Source organism: Argopecten irradians, chromosome 6, assembly GCF_041381155.1.
Source record: "Argopecten irradians isolate NY chromosome 6, Ai_NY, whole genome shotgun sequence".
Classification (NCBI taxonomy): domain Eukaryota; kingdom Metazoa; phylum Mollusca; class Bivalvia; order Pectinida; family Pectinidae; genus Argopecten; species Argopecten irradians.
In genome coordinates this window covers 1,844,204-1,862,594 of record NC_091139.1, presented here as the reverse complement: position 1 = coordinate 1,862,594, position 18,391 = coordinate 1,844,204, and the positions used below count along the sequence as shown (strand labels likewise).

General features: G+C 37.1%; 1 protein-coding gene across 1 annotated transcript in view; it reads left to right on the top strand.

Moving 5' to 3' along the window:
• LOC138326151 (ubiquitin carboxyl-terminal hydrolase 24-like) overlaps positions 1-16,994 on the top strand; it is a 123,716-nt gene extending 106,722 nt beyond the window's left edge. Inside the window, exons 56-59 of the mRNA XM_069272279.1 lie at positions 12,246-12,336; positions 12,773-12,927; positions 14,080-14,172; positions 14,513-16,994. Coding sequence (XP_069128380.1) covers positions 12,246-12,336; positions 12,773-12,927; positions 14,080-14,172; positions 14,513-14,704 — 531 coding nt within the window. The 3' untranslated portion in view covers positions 14,705-16,994. The remainder of the gene's footprint in view (positions 1-12,245; positions 12,337-12,772; positions 12,928-14,079; positions 14,173-14,512) is intronic.
• Positions 16,995-18,391: the final 1,397 nt, after the last annotated feature.

The window sequence follows — 18,391 nt, the reverse complement described above, 5'->3', positions numbered from 1 at the left end:
CCAATAGTGTATCCTTGGGGGGAGAGGAACAGAACTTGTATAAAGTTTGGCTCTGACCCCCGGGGACAGGAGTGGTGGGGCCCAATAGGGGAATTAGAGGTAAATATTCGAATTCCTTCAGAAAAGAAACAATGAACCTGCATGTATTTAGAAAAATTACTTGGCATTACAAACCAGGTGAGTGATACAGGCCCTCTGGGCCTCTTGTTCATGGTGCATTTTGGGATGGTCAAAATGTTGGCTGGCCATGATATATTATATGGGACAATGAAATTGTGCATACAATGAAACATGGCTAGTATAGTAAAGTACATTTCTCAGCAAAATTTCAACACAGGGCCCTAGTGTGAACAATTTTGGGATCAATCGGTCAACAAGATAGCAGACTGTTTTGTGATTATTGAATAGTTAAAGTTTGTTAACATGAATGTCATGATCTTTCTCATATTCCAGGAGCCCTTGGTTATATTGCATTTTGGGGAAGCATGGAGCTGGCGGCCAAGAATAGTTAAATTTTGGTTACACTGATAATGATTCTTCTTTCTCAAATTTCATATGTAGGTTTCAATGGTGCATATTGCCAATCCTTATAAGGTTTAATGTTTGTTACCGGGGATTTGAAATAGTGTGCAATATTGCTTTTTGGGACAAATGATAGGGCTGACCCCCCAGGGGCCTTAGAAGCGGGGCCAAAACTGTCAATTAGGCTACTATTTTCATATAAATTACTTCCTCTCTGAAGCTATGTATTAGATAGCATATTTGTATGGTATCTACAGCATCATTATGTGGTTGTGATTCAAAATTGAACAAATTTCAGAGTCAATTTTTGCTAATTTTTCTAATTAAAAGGGTCTTTGTGATAATTACACAAAAAAAAACCAGGTGAGCGATACAGGCCCTGTGGGCCTCTTGTTTTGTTCATAATCAAGGAAAAAATTATTATTTCAGATTCATTTTTTCTGATTTGGTTGAAATGAAAAATATATATATACTGTACATGTTCCTTTAAATAAAAATTATGTTACTATTCATTTATTCCAAAATGAACCAAATGGAAAGAAAATGAGACAAATACATGTATTTGTGTATGGAAAGATTGCTTAGGTTGAACCATTCAGGGGACTTAACTCGTCAACACACTGACCTCTATATAAAGGACACCTCTCTCTAAAGGACACTTTAGCCTTGTCCCCTGGGTGTCCTTTATACACAGGTTTGCCTGTACCTAATAAGGTAAACATACTGCTGTAAGAGTGATTTCTTTTTCTTTACTACATTGGCAAGGGCCAGGGTTCGCCATACATGACGTTCAGCCACAATGTGCAATGGTGGACAGCAAGCGAGATTGAACATTTCACATACATCTTGTTTAATACAGTGGACTTTTCTGGCATATCATAGTAAAACCAACTAACCTCATTTATATTAGAACTGGTTGGTTTCCGATATATACGCAAATATAAATAATGTACTCTTAGACTGTTAAATTGTAACTATAAATTTAAACTATAGGTGACTGGTTCATTTCAAAATCTAGAACTGTCGCCAGAGTGGATGACTAATACCCCCTGCTGCACAAATTTAGTAATTACTCAATAAATAGGGGACATTGCAGAACCCTATATAGTAAAACTCTTTATAAAAAATACATGTGTTGTGATACTGACCTAATATTTGGTGATCTGATCCTTGGACTTTTGTACTTCCTTCAGACGATCAGGAATCGATTGGTATAAACCTTGTATTCTACATCAATGCCTTGCCAGATGGTTTGTGTTGCGTCAAAAAGTTCTGTTTGATTAGTGATGTTGTTGACCACTGTTTTTAGTCGTATTTTAAGTTTTAACCACACATTTAAATCAGGACTTTGTGGAGGCCACTCTAAAACGGGAATATGGTTTGTAAAATATTCAGACACAACACGAGCCTTGTGAACTGGAGTATTGTCCTGTTGAAAAATGTAATTCTGGTTTACGAAGTGTCTCGCTAAAACTGGCCTCAAATTCTCTTCCAAAATTTCAATATATTTTAGTGAATTGATGGTTCCATTTACACTGCAAACATGTACAGTACCAACTCCATGATGGGTAATACACCCCCAAATCATCACGGAAAGTTTCGGGTGTGACCGTGGATAGATGCAGGCTGGCCAATATGCCTTGTCTTTTCGCCTCCATATAAAAATTCTGTTGTCATTGCCGATCACGATTTGACTTTCATCAGATAAAATAACATCTTTCCAATAGTTTTCTACAGTCAGATTTCTTTTATCAAAGCAAATTGTCAAACGTTTCCTCAAATTGACTTCACCCACAACCATGGTTTTCTTCACTACCCTTCTACGGTATCCCTGATTTTTAGGTCATCTGACCGAAGGTCAGGATGACCTATTGTCATCATGTTTCGTCCGTTGTCGTGCGCCGTGCGTCGTGCGTAAGACTATTTATACAAAAGCCTACTCCTCCTTAACCCTTGAGCGGATTACATCCATATTTGGTGTGAAACATCATTGGGGAAGGCCAATTATATTTTATATGAATAAGCCAGGTACGACCCCTAGGGGCTGAGGGGTGGGGCCCCAAAAGGGCAAATTTTCTTAATTTTAGCTTTTAAATCCTACTCCTCCTTCATTCTTGGACAGATTACATCTATATTTGGTGTGAAACATCATTGGGGAAGAACAATCATATTTTGTATCAATGAGATAGGTCTGACCCCTAGAGGCAGAGGGGCGTGGCCCCAAAAGGGGAAATTTTCTTAATTTAAGCTTTTAAATCCTACTCCTCCTTCATCCTTGGATGGATTTCATCCATATTTGATGTGAAAATATCATTGGGGAAGGACAATCATATTTTATATAAATGAGATAGGTCCGACCCCTAGAGGCAGAGGGGCGGGGCTCCAAAAGGGGAAATTTTCCCCTCCTATCCTTGGATGAATTTCATCCATATTTGGTGTGAAACATCATTGGGGAAGGACAATCATTTTTATTAAATGAGTCTTAGCCCTGGGGCCAAATTTCTTAATTTTAGCTGGCCCACTTCCTGTTTTCAGGTTTCGGTCTCTGTTCTCAATGAAAATTGGTCTATAGGGGTTTAAATTGATGCCGAAGAACATGCAAACATTTTCGTAAAGATTTTGGTATTCCAAGATGGCCGCTGGCCCACTTCCTGTTTTCAGGTTTCAGTCTCCGATCTCAAGGAAAGATGGTCTATAGGGGTTTTAATTGATTCAGAAGGGGGAACTTTAGATGAGGACAATCATATTTTATAAAGGACCGAGCTAAGACCCATGGGGATAGTACGGCGGATGTCCAAAATGGAAGCTTTGCTGAAATTTGGCTTTAAAATCTGACTCCTCTTTATATTAATACATGAATGGGTTAAACCATATATGGATGAAGGGCTACCAAGTTTGTTCAACAAATGACATTTACCTATTTCAGAAACTTACATATTCAACAAAGGAGTTCCTCATATTGTTTATATGAATCGTTAACCAATGCTTTATACTGTGACTTTGTTGTTTTGTGCAATGAGTCAGATGACCGTTAAGGCCCATGGGCCTCTTGTTAAAATTCCGGTCAATTGTTTTACTACTAAACTGTGCATCATATACAGTGTTCCTGTAGTCATTTAATTCGGCTATTACTTCATCCAACGTTTTTCTCCTACTTCCGCGCACAACTTATAAGAGCCTTCTCTGGTCGCAATCTGTCAAATATGGCGTCCTTCCACATTGATGTGTATTTTCAATGTTTCCTCCTCTCACATATCTCTTCCAAATATCAGAAATTGTAGATTTTGGTATGCCTAACCTATCTGCAACAATTGTTTGTTTTATTCCACCTTCTATCATCGCTACGACCCCTTTTCTTAAGCCTAATGTCACTTCTTTACCACGACTACCCATGTTATTTCCATGAATTCCTGCGATTCCGTCAGCAGACGACGTAATTAATTTTTACCGCCACAACATTACGCATGACGTCATCTTTCCGATGACGTATACGATGATGCGAACCAAGCCTCCAAACTGGATTTCTTCTGGTTTTTACGCGCCGCACAAAATTTAGTGGTATATATCACGACGCGTTTGTCGGAATACTTCTGTTCAGTCTCTGAGTCGTGAACTGGCTGACATCAAAAAGTCGCTATACAAATAATGGTTCACACCCAACGAGTCCCGAAGGTGTATTCCAACATAGATATAATGCAAATCCCAGAGTGTTTCGAAAAGTGACGTAAGGGAAATAACTCTAATTGACTTACAAAGAAGAACATTGCAGATATGGCTTCCTTTGTTGTTTTACCAATTCACAGGTTCAAAATAAGATGTTCGCTGTTTGTATTATAGAATATTTACTGTCTTCAGGTTAAATTTAAGTGTCTGCTTTCATCATAGAAAGTGTCCGCTATACACATTCAATTCATACAGTGATTTTCATTCAAAAACAATGTCTTTTTTGTCCACTATACTGTATATTTATGTAGTCTAACTTCTACTGAAAGCTTATGTTTTTTTCGAGTGAAAGTACCGACTTACAGACTAAATTTAGTGTCCGCTGTCCGCATTGAGGAGGCATCCGCTATATACATGACATTTATATAGTGATTTTTGTTGGGGATTCCTAGCACTGTCTGTTATGGACAGGTGTCCGTTATATAGAGGTGTCCGCTATTGCAGGTTTGACTGTACATATTCTATTCTAAGTACAATTTCACCAACTTCTCTGCGGCTCCTCTGATTTAGTGACTTAGATGTTATAACAAAATGAAACTAAAATCGAGCTATTTACAAGTAAAGTAAGGTGAAACTGGCCATGGTTTAATCAGCTCGTTAGTTCACAAAGGTAAGACTAGGTAAACCTAACATTAATGTATTATTGATCATCCTCAAATAAGATTAATTGTGTTATCTCCTGACTAACCCAGGGTAAACACCTAATGATGTTAAAGATTGTTTGACCACTGGTGTCTCTGAGGTCAGTACTGACCACCAGGTGACCGGTCATACTTGCTATAATATGATACAGCAGCTGCTGTTATGACGTCCGATCGGTGATTTTAAATATAGATTTATGAACTAATTTCTAATAAAGGTCATACGATAACAGGACATCTTTTGTAAAAGTAAACATTCAGAATGGTATGCTTACATGTATTTTTATATAATATGAAGTCTATCTATCAGACTTGATTGTCAGTTGACTCAAAAGTTCTAGGTTAGGAAATGCAAGGAATTGCTTTGTAAAATAGCATGGCATATGATACTTTACCGCGCGGGACACAATACCGTTGACAAACGTACTTGTCTAGCCGCACCATGATCAGTGCGGGCTGACACAGGTAGCTGATACAGTGACTTGTGTGATTGTGTGCTATATTTAGATCGTGTGGTTTGTAGTATCCGAGCATGCGGGATTAACGGAAGCGCAGTGACACTCGTGAATGGAGATATCACCATCGACGTATATAGTAGATCTAAGCCCCTAGTATTGCACAAAATTACTTTCTTAGTAACCGATTGCTTGTGCCAAAGCCTTTCTGTTTTTTGAAAAACAAGTCTGTAACCCGTAGAAAAAAACTTTCAAACAGAAATTCAATAGACAGACAAAGAAGATTGTGAAAAAACAGGTGGGTTTTTGTCAAGAAAACACACGTTAATTTTTGTTTTATTACAAGTAAATCATATATTCAAATATAACTAATGTACGAATAAATATTGTTTAACACGCTATTTATATTGCTATTTTTTTCTTCTATTTTTGCCTCATAATCATGGTCGCATTTACATGTATCACATCAGAAAAAATATATAATTTACCCAGTACTGGCAGATATTTTAACTTGCGTGGTATTATGGAAATGCCACCCTGAGAGGATTATTATCAAATAGGATGATCTTAAACATATATAAATTCAACATACATGTTTTGTTTTTCGGTGCACCAATAAGCCAGCTACTTTTATACCTGGCTCAAGGTTTCCTGCCACCAGAGATTCTGAGCTGCGGCTAACCCTACCATTAAGCCAGCTACTTCTATACCTGGCTCAAGGTTTCCTGCCACCAGAGATTCTGAGCTGCGGCTAACCCTACCAATAAGCCAGCTACTTTTATATCTGGCTCAAGGTTTCCTGCCACCAGAGATTCTGAGCTGCGGCTAACCCTACCAATAAGCCAGCTACTTTTATACCTGGCTCAAGGTTTCCTGCCACCAGAGATTCTGAGCTGCGGCTAACCCTACCATTAAGCCAGCTACTTCTATACCTGGCTCAAGGTTTCCTGCCACCAGAGATTCTGAGCTGCGGCTAACCCCTACCAATAAGCCAGCTACTTTTATACCTGGCTCAAGGTTTCCTGCCACCAGAGATTCTGAGCTGCGGCTAACCCTACCATTAAGCCAGCTACTTTTATACCTGGCTCAAGGTTTCCTGCCACCAGAGATTCTGAGCTGCGGCTAACCCTACCATTAAGCCAGCTACTTCTATACCTGGCTCAAGGTTTCCTGCCACCAGAGATTCTGAGCTGCGGCTAACCCTACCAATAAGCCAGCTACTTTTATACCTGGCTCAAGGTTTCCTGCCACCAGAGATTCTGAGCTGCGGCTAACCCTACCAATAAGCCAGCTACTTTTATACCTGGCTCAAGGTTTTCTGCCACCAGAGATTCTGAGCTGCGGCTAACCCTACCATTAAGCCAGCTACTTCTATACCTGGCTCAAGGTCTCCTGCCACCAGAGATTCTGAGCTGTGGCTAACCCTACCCATTAAGCCAGCTACTTTTATACCTGGCCGTGGTAATCCCAAAGCAGGGATTCTGATGCAGTTTACCATTCCTGAGACCTGCTATTATTGGTGTTTACATGTTCTGACTGTTGGTGGTGTGTGGAAGTCATTGGTTAGTATTTTATAGCGAAGGAAACCTTCGTCGGAGATATGGTAAGACTGAAGGCCCAAGTCTCAGTCCTGTCCCTGTATGTGTTTTTATACCCTAGCTATGGTAAGACTGTAGGCCCATCCCGATGTCTCAGTCCTGTCCCTGTTTGTGTTTTATACCCTAGCTATGGTAAGACTGTAAGCCCATGTCTCAGTCCTGTCCCTGTTTGTGTTTTTTACCCAAGCTATGGTAAGACTGTAAGCCCCATATCTTAGTCCTTTCCCTGTTTGTGTTTTATACCCTAGCTATGGTAAGACTGTAAGCCCATGTCTCAGTTCTGTCCCTGTTTGTGTTTTATACCCAAGCTATGGTGAGACTGTAAGCCCATGTCTCAATTCTGTCCCTGTTTGTGTTTTATACCAAAGCTATGGTAAGACTGTAAGCCTATGTCTCAGTTCTGTCCCATCCTTTGCCGTTATGTTCCACCTCCACCATGCGTCTTGTTCCGGGTTTGTTGTTTGAGTAAGTGCATTTATCTCTTACAGACACATCTGGTAATATTTTGTTTTGTTTATTAGGGTTCATGTTGTTTTTTCTTATGTTCTGTTTTGCCTGTTTCTTTTTGTTTTGTCACATTAGGTCTGTTTTGTCTCGTATAGCTGTATTTCTGCTTTGTCTTCTGATTTGACTGTTTCAATTTTCTGTTTTTGTGTGTGATTCTGTTTCATAATGTATTGATCTCAATTGATATTTTATCCATGGTTTCCCATTTTACCTGACATGTAACAAGATTCCAAGTAGGAGGTATATCGGATCAATGGAGGAGCTATGTATAGACACAGATGATGGGTCAATTTCAAATTAATCTGTTCTATATATAGCCTGCTCTATCCCGAGGGGGTCTGACCTATAAGTCAGCATGTTACTGTCAATATTCAGAGTTGTAATCCTAAAAATACACCCATCTTCCTCTTGTGTATAACATTGCGATAAACAGAGCTATACTTCTGTCCTACCGCTAAATCATAAATCTACACCCATCAATATACATGTATATAAGGCACCCAGGTCTTCATAGTAAGACATTGAAGCATTTTGCCGACCAAAAACAATTTTGACTCTCTACTTTTGACTCTCTACTTTTGTGCATTTATATATAAACAAATGCTGTAGAGTTTTGTTTTTGACTGTTTGGTGGTCTGTCATAATCTGTCCAGAATATCACTGAATACTGCATGGGTATAACTAATGTACCAAATAATATCAGTGTAACATGGTATATTGAGAGCTGAGTCAAAATAGCATTGTACTACACCGGTAGTTAATATCATTTCTTGAATCAAGTATTCAAAATAGCCACCAAAGTGTGTGTTTGGTGGATTTAATTTCAAATTCAAGGAAGCTCAATGCCCAGACCATGGATTAAAATTGTAGTTGAGGGGGTTGCATATCAGGAAATCTATGTCTGTTGTGTACTTTGGTGTCCCATCTGGACCTATCTTGTTGATCCCATCTGGACCTATCTTGTTGATCCCATCTGGACCTATCTTGTTGATCGTCCTTTCCCAAATTTTTGAATCTTGATACTTAACCAATAAATAATATTGGTCATATTAGAAAATTTAACAAATAAGGATCTCTTCCTGTCACTTCAATGCATCTATTTTCTCCTATATTTGATGAAACCGCATATCTTTATTGATAATTTGACAGGTGAAGATACAATATTGTGTTGGCAGGATTTCAGATAACATATTGATATGAATTATTCATCAGCTGTATTGTGGATAAAGACATATTGATGTTTGTCAGACAGTAATGACGGGGTATTTAATTCCCCATGTGAAGTGTGGAAGTGAAGAGATTATCTATGTGGTGAAGGAAAGCCTCTGTAAACATTGGCACAGTCGTGATTAATTAACAATATCCATAAGAAAATTTGAGAGCTTTCAGCTTTGTAGATTAATATTATGGGCAGTATATCATGGATCTCATTCGATCCTTATGTATGTCTGCAGGATACGAAAAAGAAATTCCTACAATATGACCAATGATAACTTGTCAATATATTTGCAAAAAAAAAAAAAAAACAGTAAAAAAATAGTATATCCATGTCAGAAAAAAGAATTCTTAAAACATTAACATAATAAACACCTATATAGTAAAAAAAAAGGAGCCTTTGTTTACCGAACTGCAGCGTCCTGTAGCAGAGTTTGTCACAAATTGCAGAAAAAATTCTTACAATTCCAAATGGTCTGTAAAGAAAAAGAAATAAGGCTTTAAGAAAACAACAATTGAGAGTACTGCATAGTACATTAAACAGTTGTATAAGTTCTTGTTAATATTGTATGGAGCTTTATCAATCTCGGGTTAATACATTCATAAATGGAAACTATGAGGGATTTACCTTCTTAAACAAATCAAATTTCTAAGAAAGACAAGGTATGATCTTTAAAAAAATTTATTACTGTATATATAGTTGGTAATATACATGAGGTTTTTAAATTAGACTGTCGTATGAATTATGTTTTCAAATGCTCCAAAGATAATTCATGAAAATAACTTCCCGCAAATAAATTCCAACCAGTAAATCACGAAATTTTACTCCCACAAAAATGTATAACTTATCATTAGGACCAGCATACTTGGTCAATATAGACAGATTTCCAGATTATATAAGTTTTTAATTAATGCAGGTACGATTAAGAAATATAAAAGGCACACAATTAAGCTGGACTAGACAGGGATCCTGATTGGACAAGGGCTGGTTTTGACAGGTGACACTGTAGTAACATTTTGTATATTTTTATTCTACAGTCGTTAGAAGACTGTAAGCCCATGTCTCAGTTCTGTCCCTGTTTGTGTTTTATACCCAAGCTATGGTGAGACTGTAAGCCCATGTCTCAATTCTGTCCCTGTTTGTGTTTTATACCAAAGCTATGGTAAGACTGTAAGCCTATGTCTCAGTTCTGTCCCATCCTTTGCCGTTATGTTCCACCTCCACCATGCGTCTTGTTCCGGGTTTGTTGTTTGAGTAAGTGCATTTATCTCTTACAGACACATCTGGTAATATTTTGTTTTGTTTATTAGGGTTCATGTTGTTTTTTCTTATGTTCTGTTTTGCCTGTTTCTTTTTGTTTTGTCACATTAGGTCTGTTTTGTCTCGTATAGCTGTATTTCTGCTTTGTCTTCTGATTTGACTGTTTCAATTTTCTGTTTTTGTGTGTGATTCTGTTTCATAATGTATTGATCTCAATTGATATTTTATCCATGGTTTCCCATTTTACCTGACATGTAACAAGATTCCAAGTAGGAGGTATATCGGATCAATGGAGGAGCTATGTATAGACACAGATGATGGGTCAATTTCAAATTAATCTGTTCTATATATAGCCTGCTCTATCCCGAGGGGGTCTGACCTATAAGTCAGCATGTTACTGTCAATATTCAGAGTTGTAATCCTAAAAATACACCCATCTTCCTCTTGTGTATAACATTGCGATAAACAGAGCTATACTTCTGTCCTACCGCTAAATCATAAATCTACACCCATCAATATACATGTATATAAGGCACCCAGGTCTTCATAGTAAGACATTGAAGCATTTTGCCGACCAAAAACAATTTTGACTCTCTACCAAAAACAATTTTGACTCTCTACTTTTGTGCATTTATATATAAACAAATGCTGTAGAGTTTTGTTTTTGACTGTTTGGTGGTCTGTCATAATCTGTCCAGAATATCACTGAATACTGCATGGGTATAACTAATGTACCAAATAATATCAGTGTAACATGGTATATTGAGAGCGGAGTCAAAATAGCATTGTACTACACTGGTAGTTAATATCATTTCTTGAATCAAGTATTCAAAATAGCCACCAAAGTGTGTGATTGGTGGATTTAATTTCAAATTCAAGGAAGCTCAATGCCCAGACCAGGGATTAAAATTGTAGTTGAGGGGGTTGCATATCATGAAATCTATGTCTGTTGTGTACTTTGGTGTCCCATCTGGACCTATCTTGTTGATCCCATCTGGACCTATCTTGTTGATCCCATCTGGACCTATCTTGTTGATCCCATCTGGACCTATCTTGTTGATCGTCCTTTCCCAAATTTTGAATCTTGATACTTAACCAATAAATAATATTGGTCATATTAGAAAATTTAACAAATAAGGATCTCTTCCTGTCACTTCAATGCATCTATTTTCTCCTATATTTGATGAAACCGCATATCTTTATTGATAATTGACAGGTGAAGATACAATATTGTGTTGGCAGGATTTCAGATAACATATTGATATGAATTATTCATCAGCTGTATTGTGGATAAAGACATATTGATGTTTGTCAGACAGTAATGACGGGGTATTTAATTCCCCATGTGAAGTGTGGAAGTGAAGAGATTATCTATGTGGTGAAGGAAAGCCTCTGTAAACATTGGCACAGTCGTGATTAATTGACAATATCCATAAGAAAATTTGAGAGCTTTCAGCTTTGTAGATTAATATTATGGGCAGTATATCATGGATTTCATTCGATCCTTATGTATGTCTGCAGGATACGAAAAAGAAATTCCTACAATATGACCAATGATAACTTGTCAATATATTTGCAAAAAAAAAAAAAAAAAATCAGTAAAAAAATAGTATATCCATGTCAGAAAAAAGAATTCTTAAAACATTAACATAATAAACACCTATATAGTAAAAAAAAAAAGGAGCCTTTGTTTACCGAACTGCAGCGTCCTGTAGCAGAGTTTGTCACAAATTGCAGAAAAAATTCTTACAATTCCAAATGGTCTGTAAAGAAAAAGAAATAAGGCTTTAAGAAAACAACAATTGAGAGTACTGCATAGTACATTAAACAGTTGTATAAGTTCTTGTTAATATTGTATGGAGCTTTATCAATCTCGGGTTAATACATTCATAAATGGAAACTATGAGGGATTTACCTTCTTAAACAAATCAAATTTCTAAGAAAGACAAGGTATGATCTTTAAAAAATTTTATTACTGTATATATAGTTGGTAATATACATGAGGTTTTTAATTAGACTGTCGTATGAATTATGTTTTCAAATGCTCCAAAGATAATTCATGAAAATAACTTCCCGCAAATAAATTCCAACCAGTAAATCACGAAATTTCACTCCCACAAAAATGTATAACTTATCATTAGGACCAGCATACTTGGTCAATATAGACAGATTTCCAGATTATATAAGTTTTTAATTAATGCAGGTACGATTAAGAAATATAAAAGGCACACAATTAAGCTGGACTAGACAGGGATCCTGATTGGACAAGGGCTGGTTTTGACAGGTGACACTGTAGTAACATTTTGTATATTTTATTCTACAGTCGTTAGAAGACCCAGTGCAGTTGTCTCGACTTGAACTGGTCATAGAGGGAACAATTGATGACTCTGGCACGCAATATGAAGGACTCATAGGTAAGCATTCTCCCCAAACAAGTTACACTTCACATACACAACCAAGCCATTCACACGAGGCCATCCTTTATACGACACTGACTCACTGTTAATACAATTTTAATCCATTCAATAATCAAACTTGACCAATTACTTGGCTACCGCGATCAATCTCTGCTACAGTGCATACCACTCGATAACATGATCATTTAGTATAAGATTTCTTTACAGCGAGATAAAAATGAATCCATAGCAAAACTTCAAATATTTCAGCTTAATTATCCCCAGGGAAACATGTTTGCGGGGGATATTGTTTTGGGCTCCGTCCGTCCGTCTATCCTTCCAAGACCCTAAATTAATTTGTAGTTTAATGTAATAAAATATTTGCTTTTAAACCTTGATGTCAACCTAATTCATGACAGATCTAATTATTGTCTTTGTGTGTGTTTTCTTCCAGGTGTGATTCGACAGAACCACCTATTGGACAGCAGGAGATCCTATTCCTGTATCAAGTTCCTGGTCAGTCTGGCCAACAGGTGCTCTGCGGCCAAAAACTACCTGATGCAGATCCCACCCAAGTGGCAGTGGGCCGTCAACTGGCTGAAGAAAAAGGTACAATTGCTGGTGATCAGTCATGATTTAACAGATTTAGGAAATACACATCTGTAGAAAACCTTGAGAATCAGATGTAGGTTTCACCATTATAATGCTCCAGGGGTTACTATCACTATCGTGGTATCCACCCCTGGACTTTGTAATGGTAAGTGAAGGCAGCACATGACAAATCTTAGGCCTAGTAAGGCTTAGAAGATTACAAAAGTGTGGTCATAACTTCAGAACTGACACAGTATACCTTAATTCAACCAAACGATTTCTTGTGATGTACATCAAATGACCATATTAGCCTGTCTCATTTTATGTATGCAGCATACAGCACCTTCAGTTTTGTTATGACATTGTATGAGAAAGTAACCCCTGGTGTTTCATGGATATGGTTGGATATATAAAAAAAAAAAATGAAAGTTCACGTTACTTTAATTGAATAATATTTCGGAAATGTTCTTACACAACGTCTTCTTGCTGGCAGTTATTATTTTATTTATATGTTCTTCTCAGTTGTTTTTAGATTCAAACTCCATCAAATTGCATTGATCGGTCAAGTTTTTATCGTGCTACACCATAATTTTACAATAATTTGTCAAACATTTACTGATGTTTGTTTTCTTACAAAAACTTTCAAACATTTACTGATGTTTGTTTTCTTACAAAAACTTTCAAACATTTACTGATGTTTGTTTTCTTACAATAACTGTCAAACATTTATTGGTGTTTGTTTTCATACAAAAACTATTGAACATTTATTGGTGTTTGTTTTCTTACAAAAACTTTCAAACATTTACTGATGTTTGTTTTCTTACTATAACTGTCAAACATTTATTGGTGTTTTTTTTTCTTACGAAAACTATTGAACATTTATTGGTGTTTGTTTTCATACAAAAACTATTGAACATTTATTGGTGTTTGTTTTCATACAAAAACTATTGAACATTTATTGGTGTTTGTTTTCATACAAAAACTATTCAACATTTATTGGTGTTTGTTTTCATACAAAAACCGTCAAACATTTACTGATGGTTTTTCTTTTGTAAATTAACTGTCAAACATTTATTGGTGCTTGTTTTCATACAAAAACCGTCAAAATGTACTGATGGTTTTTCTTTTGTAAATTTAACTGTCAAACATTTACTGATGTTTGTTTTCCAGATGTCAGAGTATTATTGGAATCCTTCTTCCACCTCAACTGTATCCAATGAGGATTCTAACCGCAAGTCATTCCAGCGAACAATAAGTGCCCAGGTAAATTATTATGAAATCACTCTGGGTTATCTTGATCTCACGTTGTGTACCAATACTGTAGTATTTCTAACATTTCTGAGTGTACATGTCTTTACACACGTTTCTTTATCAGTTTCTGCTGCTCTTATTGTGTACTAGTACATCATACTATTCCTGTCTCCTCATACATCGCATAAAATTTAGCCAAAGTTCTGACACTTTTGTTACCTTATTTGCACTTGTTATTGCATTTAAGATTTTGTTCCCATAGCAAGAGAGATACTTTTATTCAATATTATCAATATTTCTTACATATAATCTGAGATATTCTGTTGCCTTATCTATATTGTAATTCTTGTAGTCTACCCTGGATGATGCTAATGCTCTGCTGATGGAACTGGAGACCCACGAAGGAACCGGATCAGCATTAGACATGGATACCAACGGAAACAAATCGGAGATGGAGACGGATACTGACAACAAAACACCTGCCCCCACGGAGGGTCAGTCAGAAACGTCTACAGAGGAGGAGGGACAGAAATCCAACACCTGAAAAACTGGTGTGTCTCAGAGGTCTAGCTCGTGTCGTCACAGTCAGCGGTTCTGGCAGAGTAACAATACTTAACTGAACAGGCCTGGATGGAAGGAATATCTGACAGTTTTGCGTGACCTTTACAAAGGTCAACATGGGACATTTATACATGATAGAGATTGTTTACTCCAGAAGAGGTTGATGTTACTTAATTCTGAATATGTAAATTTGTTTACTTGGGGTTTCAGAACGTGCACTCGTGGGCTGAATGAATCATACTGTGCATATTGGGGTCATGAAAGCTCACTGTCCAATCATGAAGCGAACTGTTGAGCCCATGAAATGAATTTCATGTGGCCGAATCTGGTCAATGAAGTAGAAGGTTCTCCTATTCTAGGGTAAGGGAAGTATACTGCATTCATGGGTGAAGCAAGGACTCTTTGGTCAAGTGAGTGTACTTTGAGGTCAAGTGAATTAATGCACTTTGGGGTCAAGTGAGTGCACTTTGTAGTCAAGTGAGAAAGCATTAGGATCAAATGAACTGTAATGTGATCAAATAAATGCAGAGGAAACAAGCCACATGTTCAGTGCTGTGATATTAAACCTCTATAGACTGCAAATGCTGACACATGTATGATTTGCCTTGATTGGATGAGGGAAGTCTTCATTCTGTAAGCCTCCTGAAATGTATTCCACAATGTAGTGGACTGATGAGTGAAGCCTGTTAAGGACTGTTGGTTTGACTAGGACAAATGTTGGGTCTAATTGAACCCGTTGAAGTTCTGTTGACATTCACGACGACAAAGATTCTGTGACTTTACAGCAATCAACAGAAAGTGGGGTACACTGACTATTTTACTCAGGCAATGTCTGATTGTCTCTTATACACCACTGTTGTTATAGATTAATTATTTATTACAGATGTTTGTGTTGATTAATACGTTTTACAGAGCTGTCGCCCTTTTTATTTGTAACCCAGATATTTTACTAAGTGCTGACATCAGAAACAAAGTATGTAGGGGACTGGGGAGATATAAGCCTATCTGTTGTATCGTTGGTCACTTCCAAGGCTTTGGTTCTCATCCTATCTGCATCCCCATAAATATTTTGCTCCAGTTGTGTTGTTACATTTGTTGTTGCTCCAAAATCTAATCCATGTTTTCAGAGTAGTTCTAATGCGGGAATATTCTAAATAGTCTTTGGGCCACAACCTTGAAGTGTTTGCAAGCAGAAGCATGCCATTTAAACTTAAAGCTATGACCAGTAAAACACTGCTGTATTTACCGTTATGAATTCTACTTTGGAACAAACCTGAAAGTTTATGATCGTTCAGTGTTATGCTGTATCTACTGTGATGATATGGTATCTGATAATACTGTAGCCGATATTATATATTCAGTACTACTGTATTGCATGAAAGAATTCATCAATACTGTCCAGTTATTTTGTGTGTGGTAAAGATGTTGTAACTATTTAATATTCCACAGGGTTCCCAACTATATAATCCGATAAATATGGTGATGGTAGCGTATCAGTACCAATACCATATCTACTAGATCAGTGTCATGATGAGAACCCGTCGGATTCACGACTAGATTAGATTAGAGCCTATGTGAGTTAATTGTTATTATCAAATGATTGTAGGTTAGGATCATTGGGGAACTTGTAATAATGTAACAAGTGTTCCAAGTAGATTGTTAATTCTGAAAATGATGGTCAGACAATATCTGGTAATGTAATGTATGTGGCATTTGGTACTTTTTTTTGTGCTGAAAGTATTGGATCGATGTCCAATACATGACCCTTTAATTGTACCTAGCCTGCATTTTCCCCTCTAGTATATACATGTATTGCAACCAGGTAAATTTGTATATAGTAACAAAACATGATTATGCAAAAGGAATTATTATGCCGATAAATTTATGGCTTTAATGTTAAAACCTTATGTCATGAATTTGTTTTGATTCTCGGGCAGTTTCAGAAAAACTCCTTTGAGCCAGGTTCACTTGGGGATTACTGATATAGATAGGTAGATAAGAGGGCTACCCCCAAGTTGTATATCTGGTTGTCTTATGTAAGTGAAGGTTGGAATATGTTCTATACATGTTCTTGAGACAGCTCTTGGACGATTTTCCTCTACCAATTAATTATATTATTCTCTTCACTCTCTTTTTAGTTGGAGATTTTCTTCAGAAATTACAAAAATAATATGTATATTTGCTACAATGATTTATTCAATTCCTTATTTTAACTATTTTATGTTACAGAAAAAACAACAAATTGAGGAAATAAATGCTATTAATGTATTCTTTCTAATTAGTTGGTGTTCTCTGTAGTTAATCTCATTCAAATTGATAGTTTTAGCAAAATATTTGACACCTAAAATGATATTTTGGTTAACTACAAGACAAGTTTTTAGGTCATCTGACCGAAGGTCAGGATGACCTATTGTCATCATGTTTTGTCCGTCGTCGTCCGCCGTGCGTAGGACTATTTATACAAAAGCCTACTCCTCCTTAACCCTTGAGTGGATTAAATCCATATTTGGTGTGAAACATTATTGGGGAAAGACAATCACATTTTATATAATTGAGCCTGGTCCAACCCCTAGGGGCTGAGGGGTGGGGCCCAAAAAGGGCATATATTTTTTATTTTAAGCTTTAAAATCCTACTCCTCCTTCATCCTTCGATTGATTTCATCCATATTTGGTGTGAAACATCATTTGGGAAGGACAATCATATTTTATATAAATGAGATAAGTCCGACTCATAGGGGCAGAGGGGCGGGGCCCCAAAAGGGCAAATTTTCATAATTTTAGCTTTAAAATCCTACTCCTCCTTCGTCCTTATATGGATTTCATCCATATTTGGTATGAATCATCATTGGGGAAGGACAATCATATTTTATATAAAAGAGAAAGGTCCAACCCCTAGGGGCAGAGGGGCGGGGCCCCAAAAGGGCAAATTTTCGTAATTTTAGCTTTAAAATCCTACTCCTCCTTCATCCTTGGATTGGTTTCATCCATATTTGGTATGAATCATCATTGGGGAAGGACAATCATATTTTATATAAAAGAGAAAGGTCCAACCCCTAGGGGCAGAGGGGCGGGGCCCCAAAAGGGCAAATTTTCGTAATTTTAGCTTTAAAATCCTACTCCTCCTTCATCCTTGGATGGATTTCATCATATTTTATACAAATAAGATAAGTCCAAGGGGCGGGGCCCCAAAAGGGCAAATTTTAGTATTTTAGCTTTAAAATCCTACTCCTCCTTCATCCATATTTGGTATGAAACATCATTGGGGAAGGACAATCATATTTTATATAAATGAGCCTGGTCCAACAACTAGGGGCTGAGGGGTGGGGACCAAATAGGGCAAATTTTCTTATTTGAAGCTTTTAAATCCTACTTGTCCTTCATCCTTCGATTGCTTTAATCCATATTTGGTGTGAAACATCATTGGGAAAGTACAATCATATTTTATATAAATGAGCCTGGTCCGACCCGTAGGGGCTGAGAGGTGGGGCCCAAAAAGGGCATATTTTCTTATTTTAAGCTTTAAAATCCTACTCCTCCTCCATCCTTCGATTGATTTCATCCATATTTTGTGTGAAACATCATTGGGGAAGGACAATCATATTTTTAGCCCACCATCATCAGATGGTAGGCTATTCAAATCGCCTTTTCGTCCGTGGTCCGTCGTCCGTCC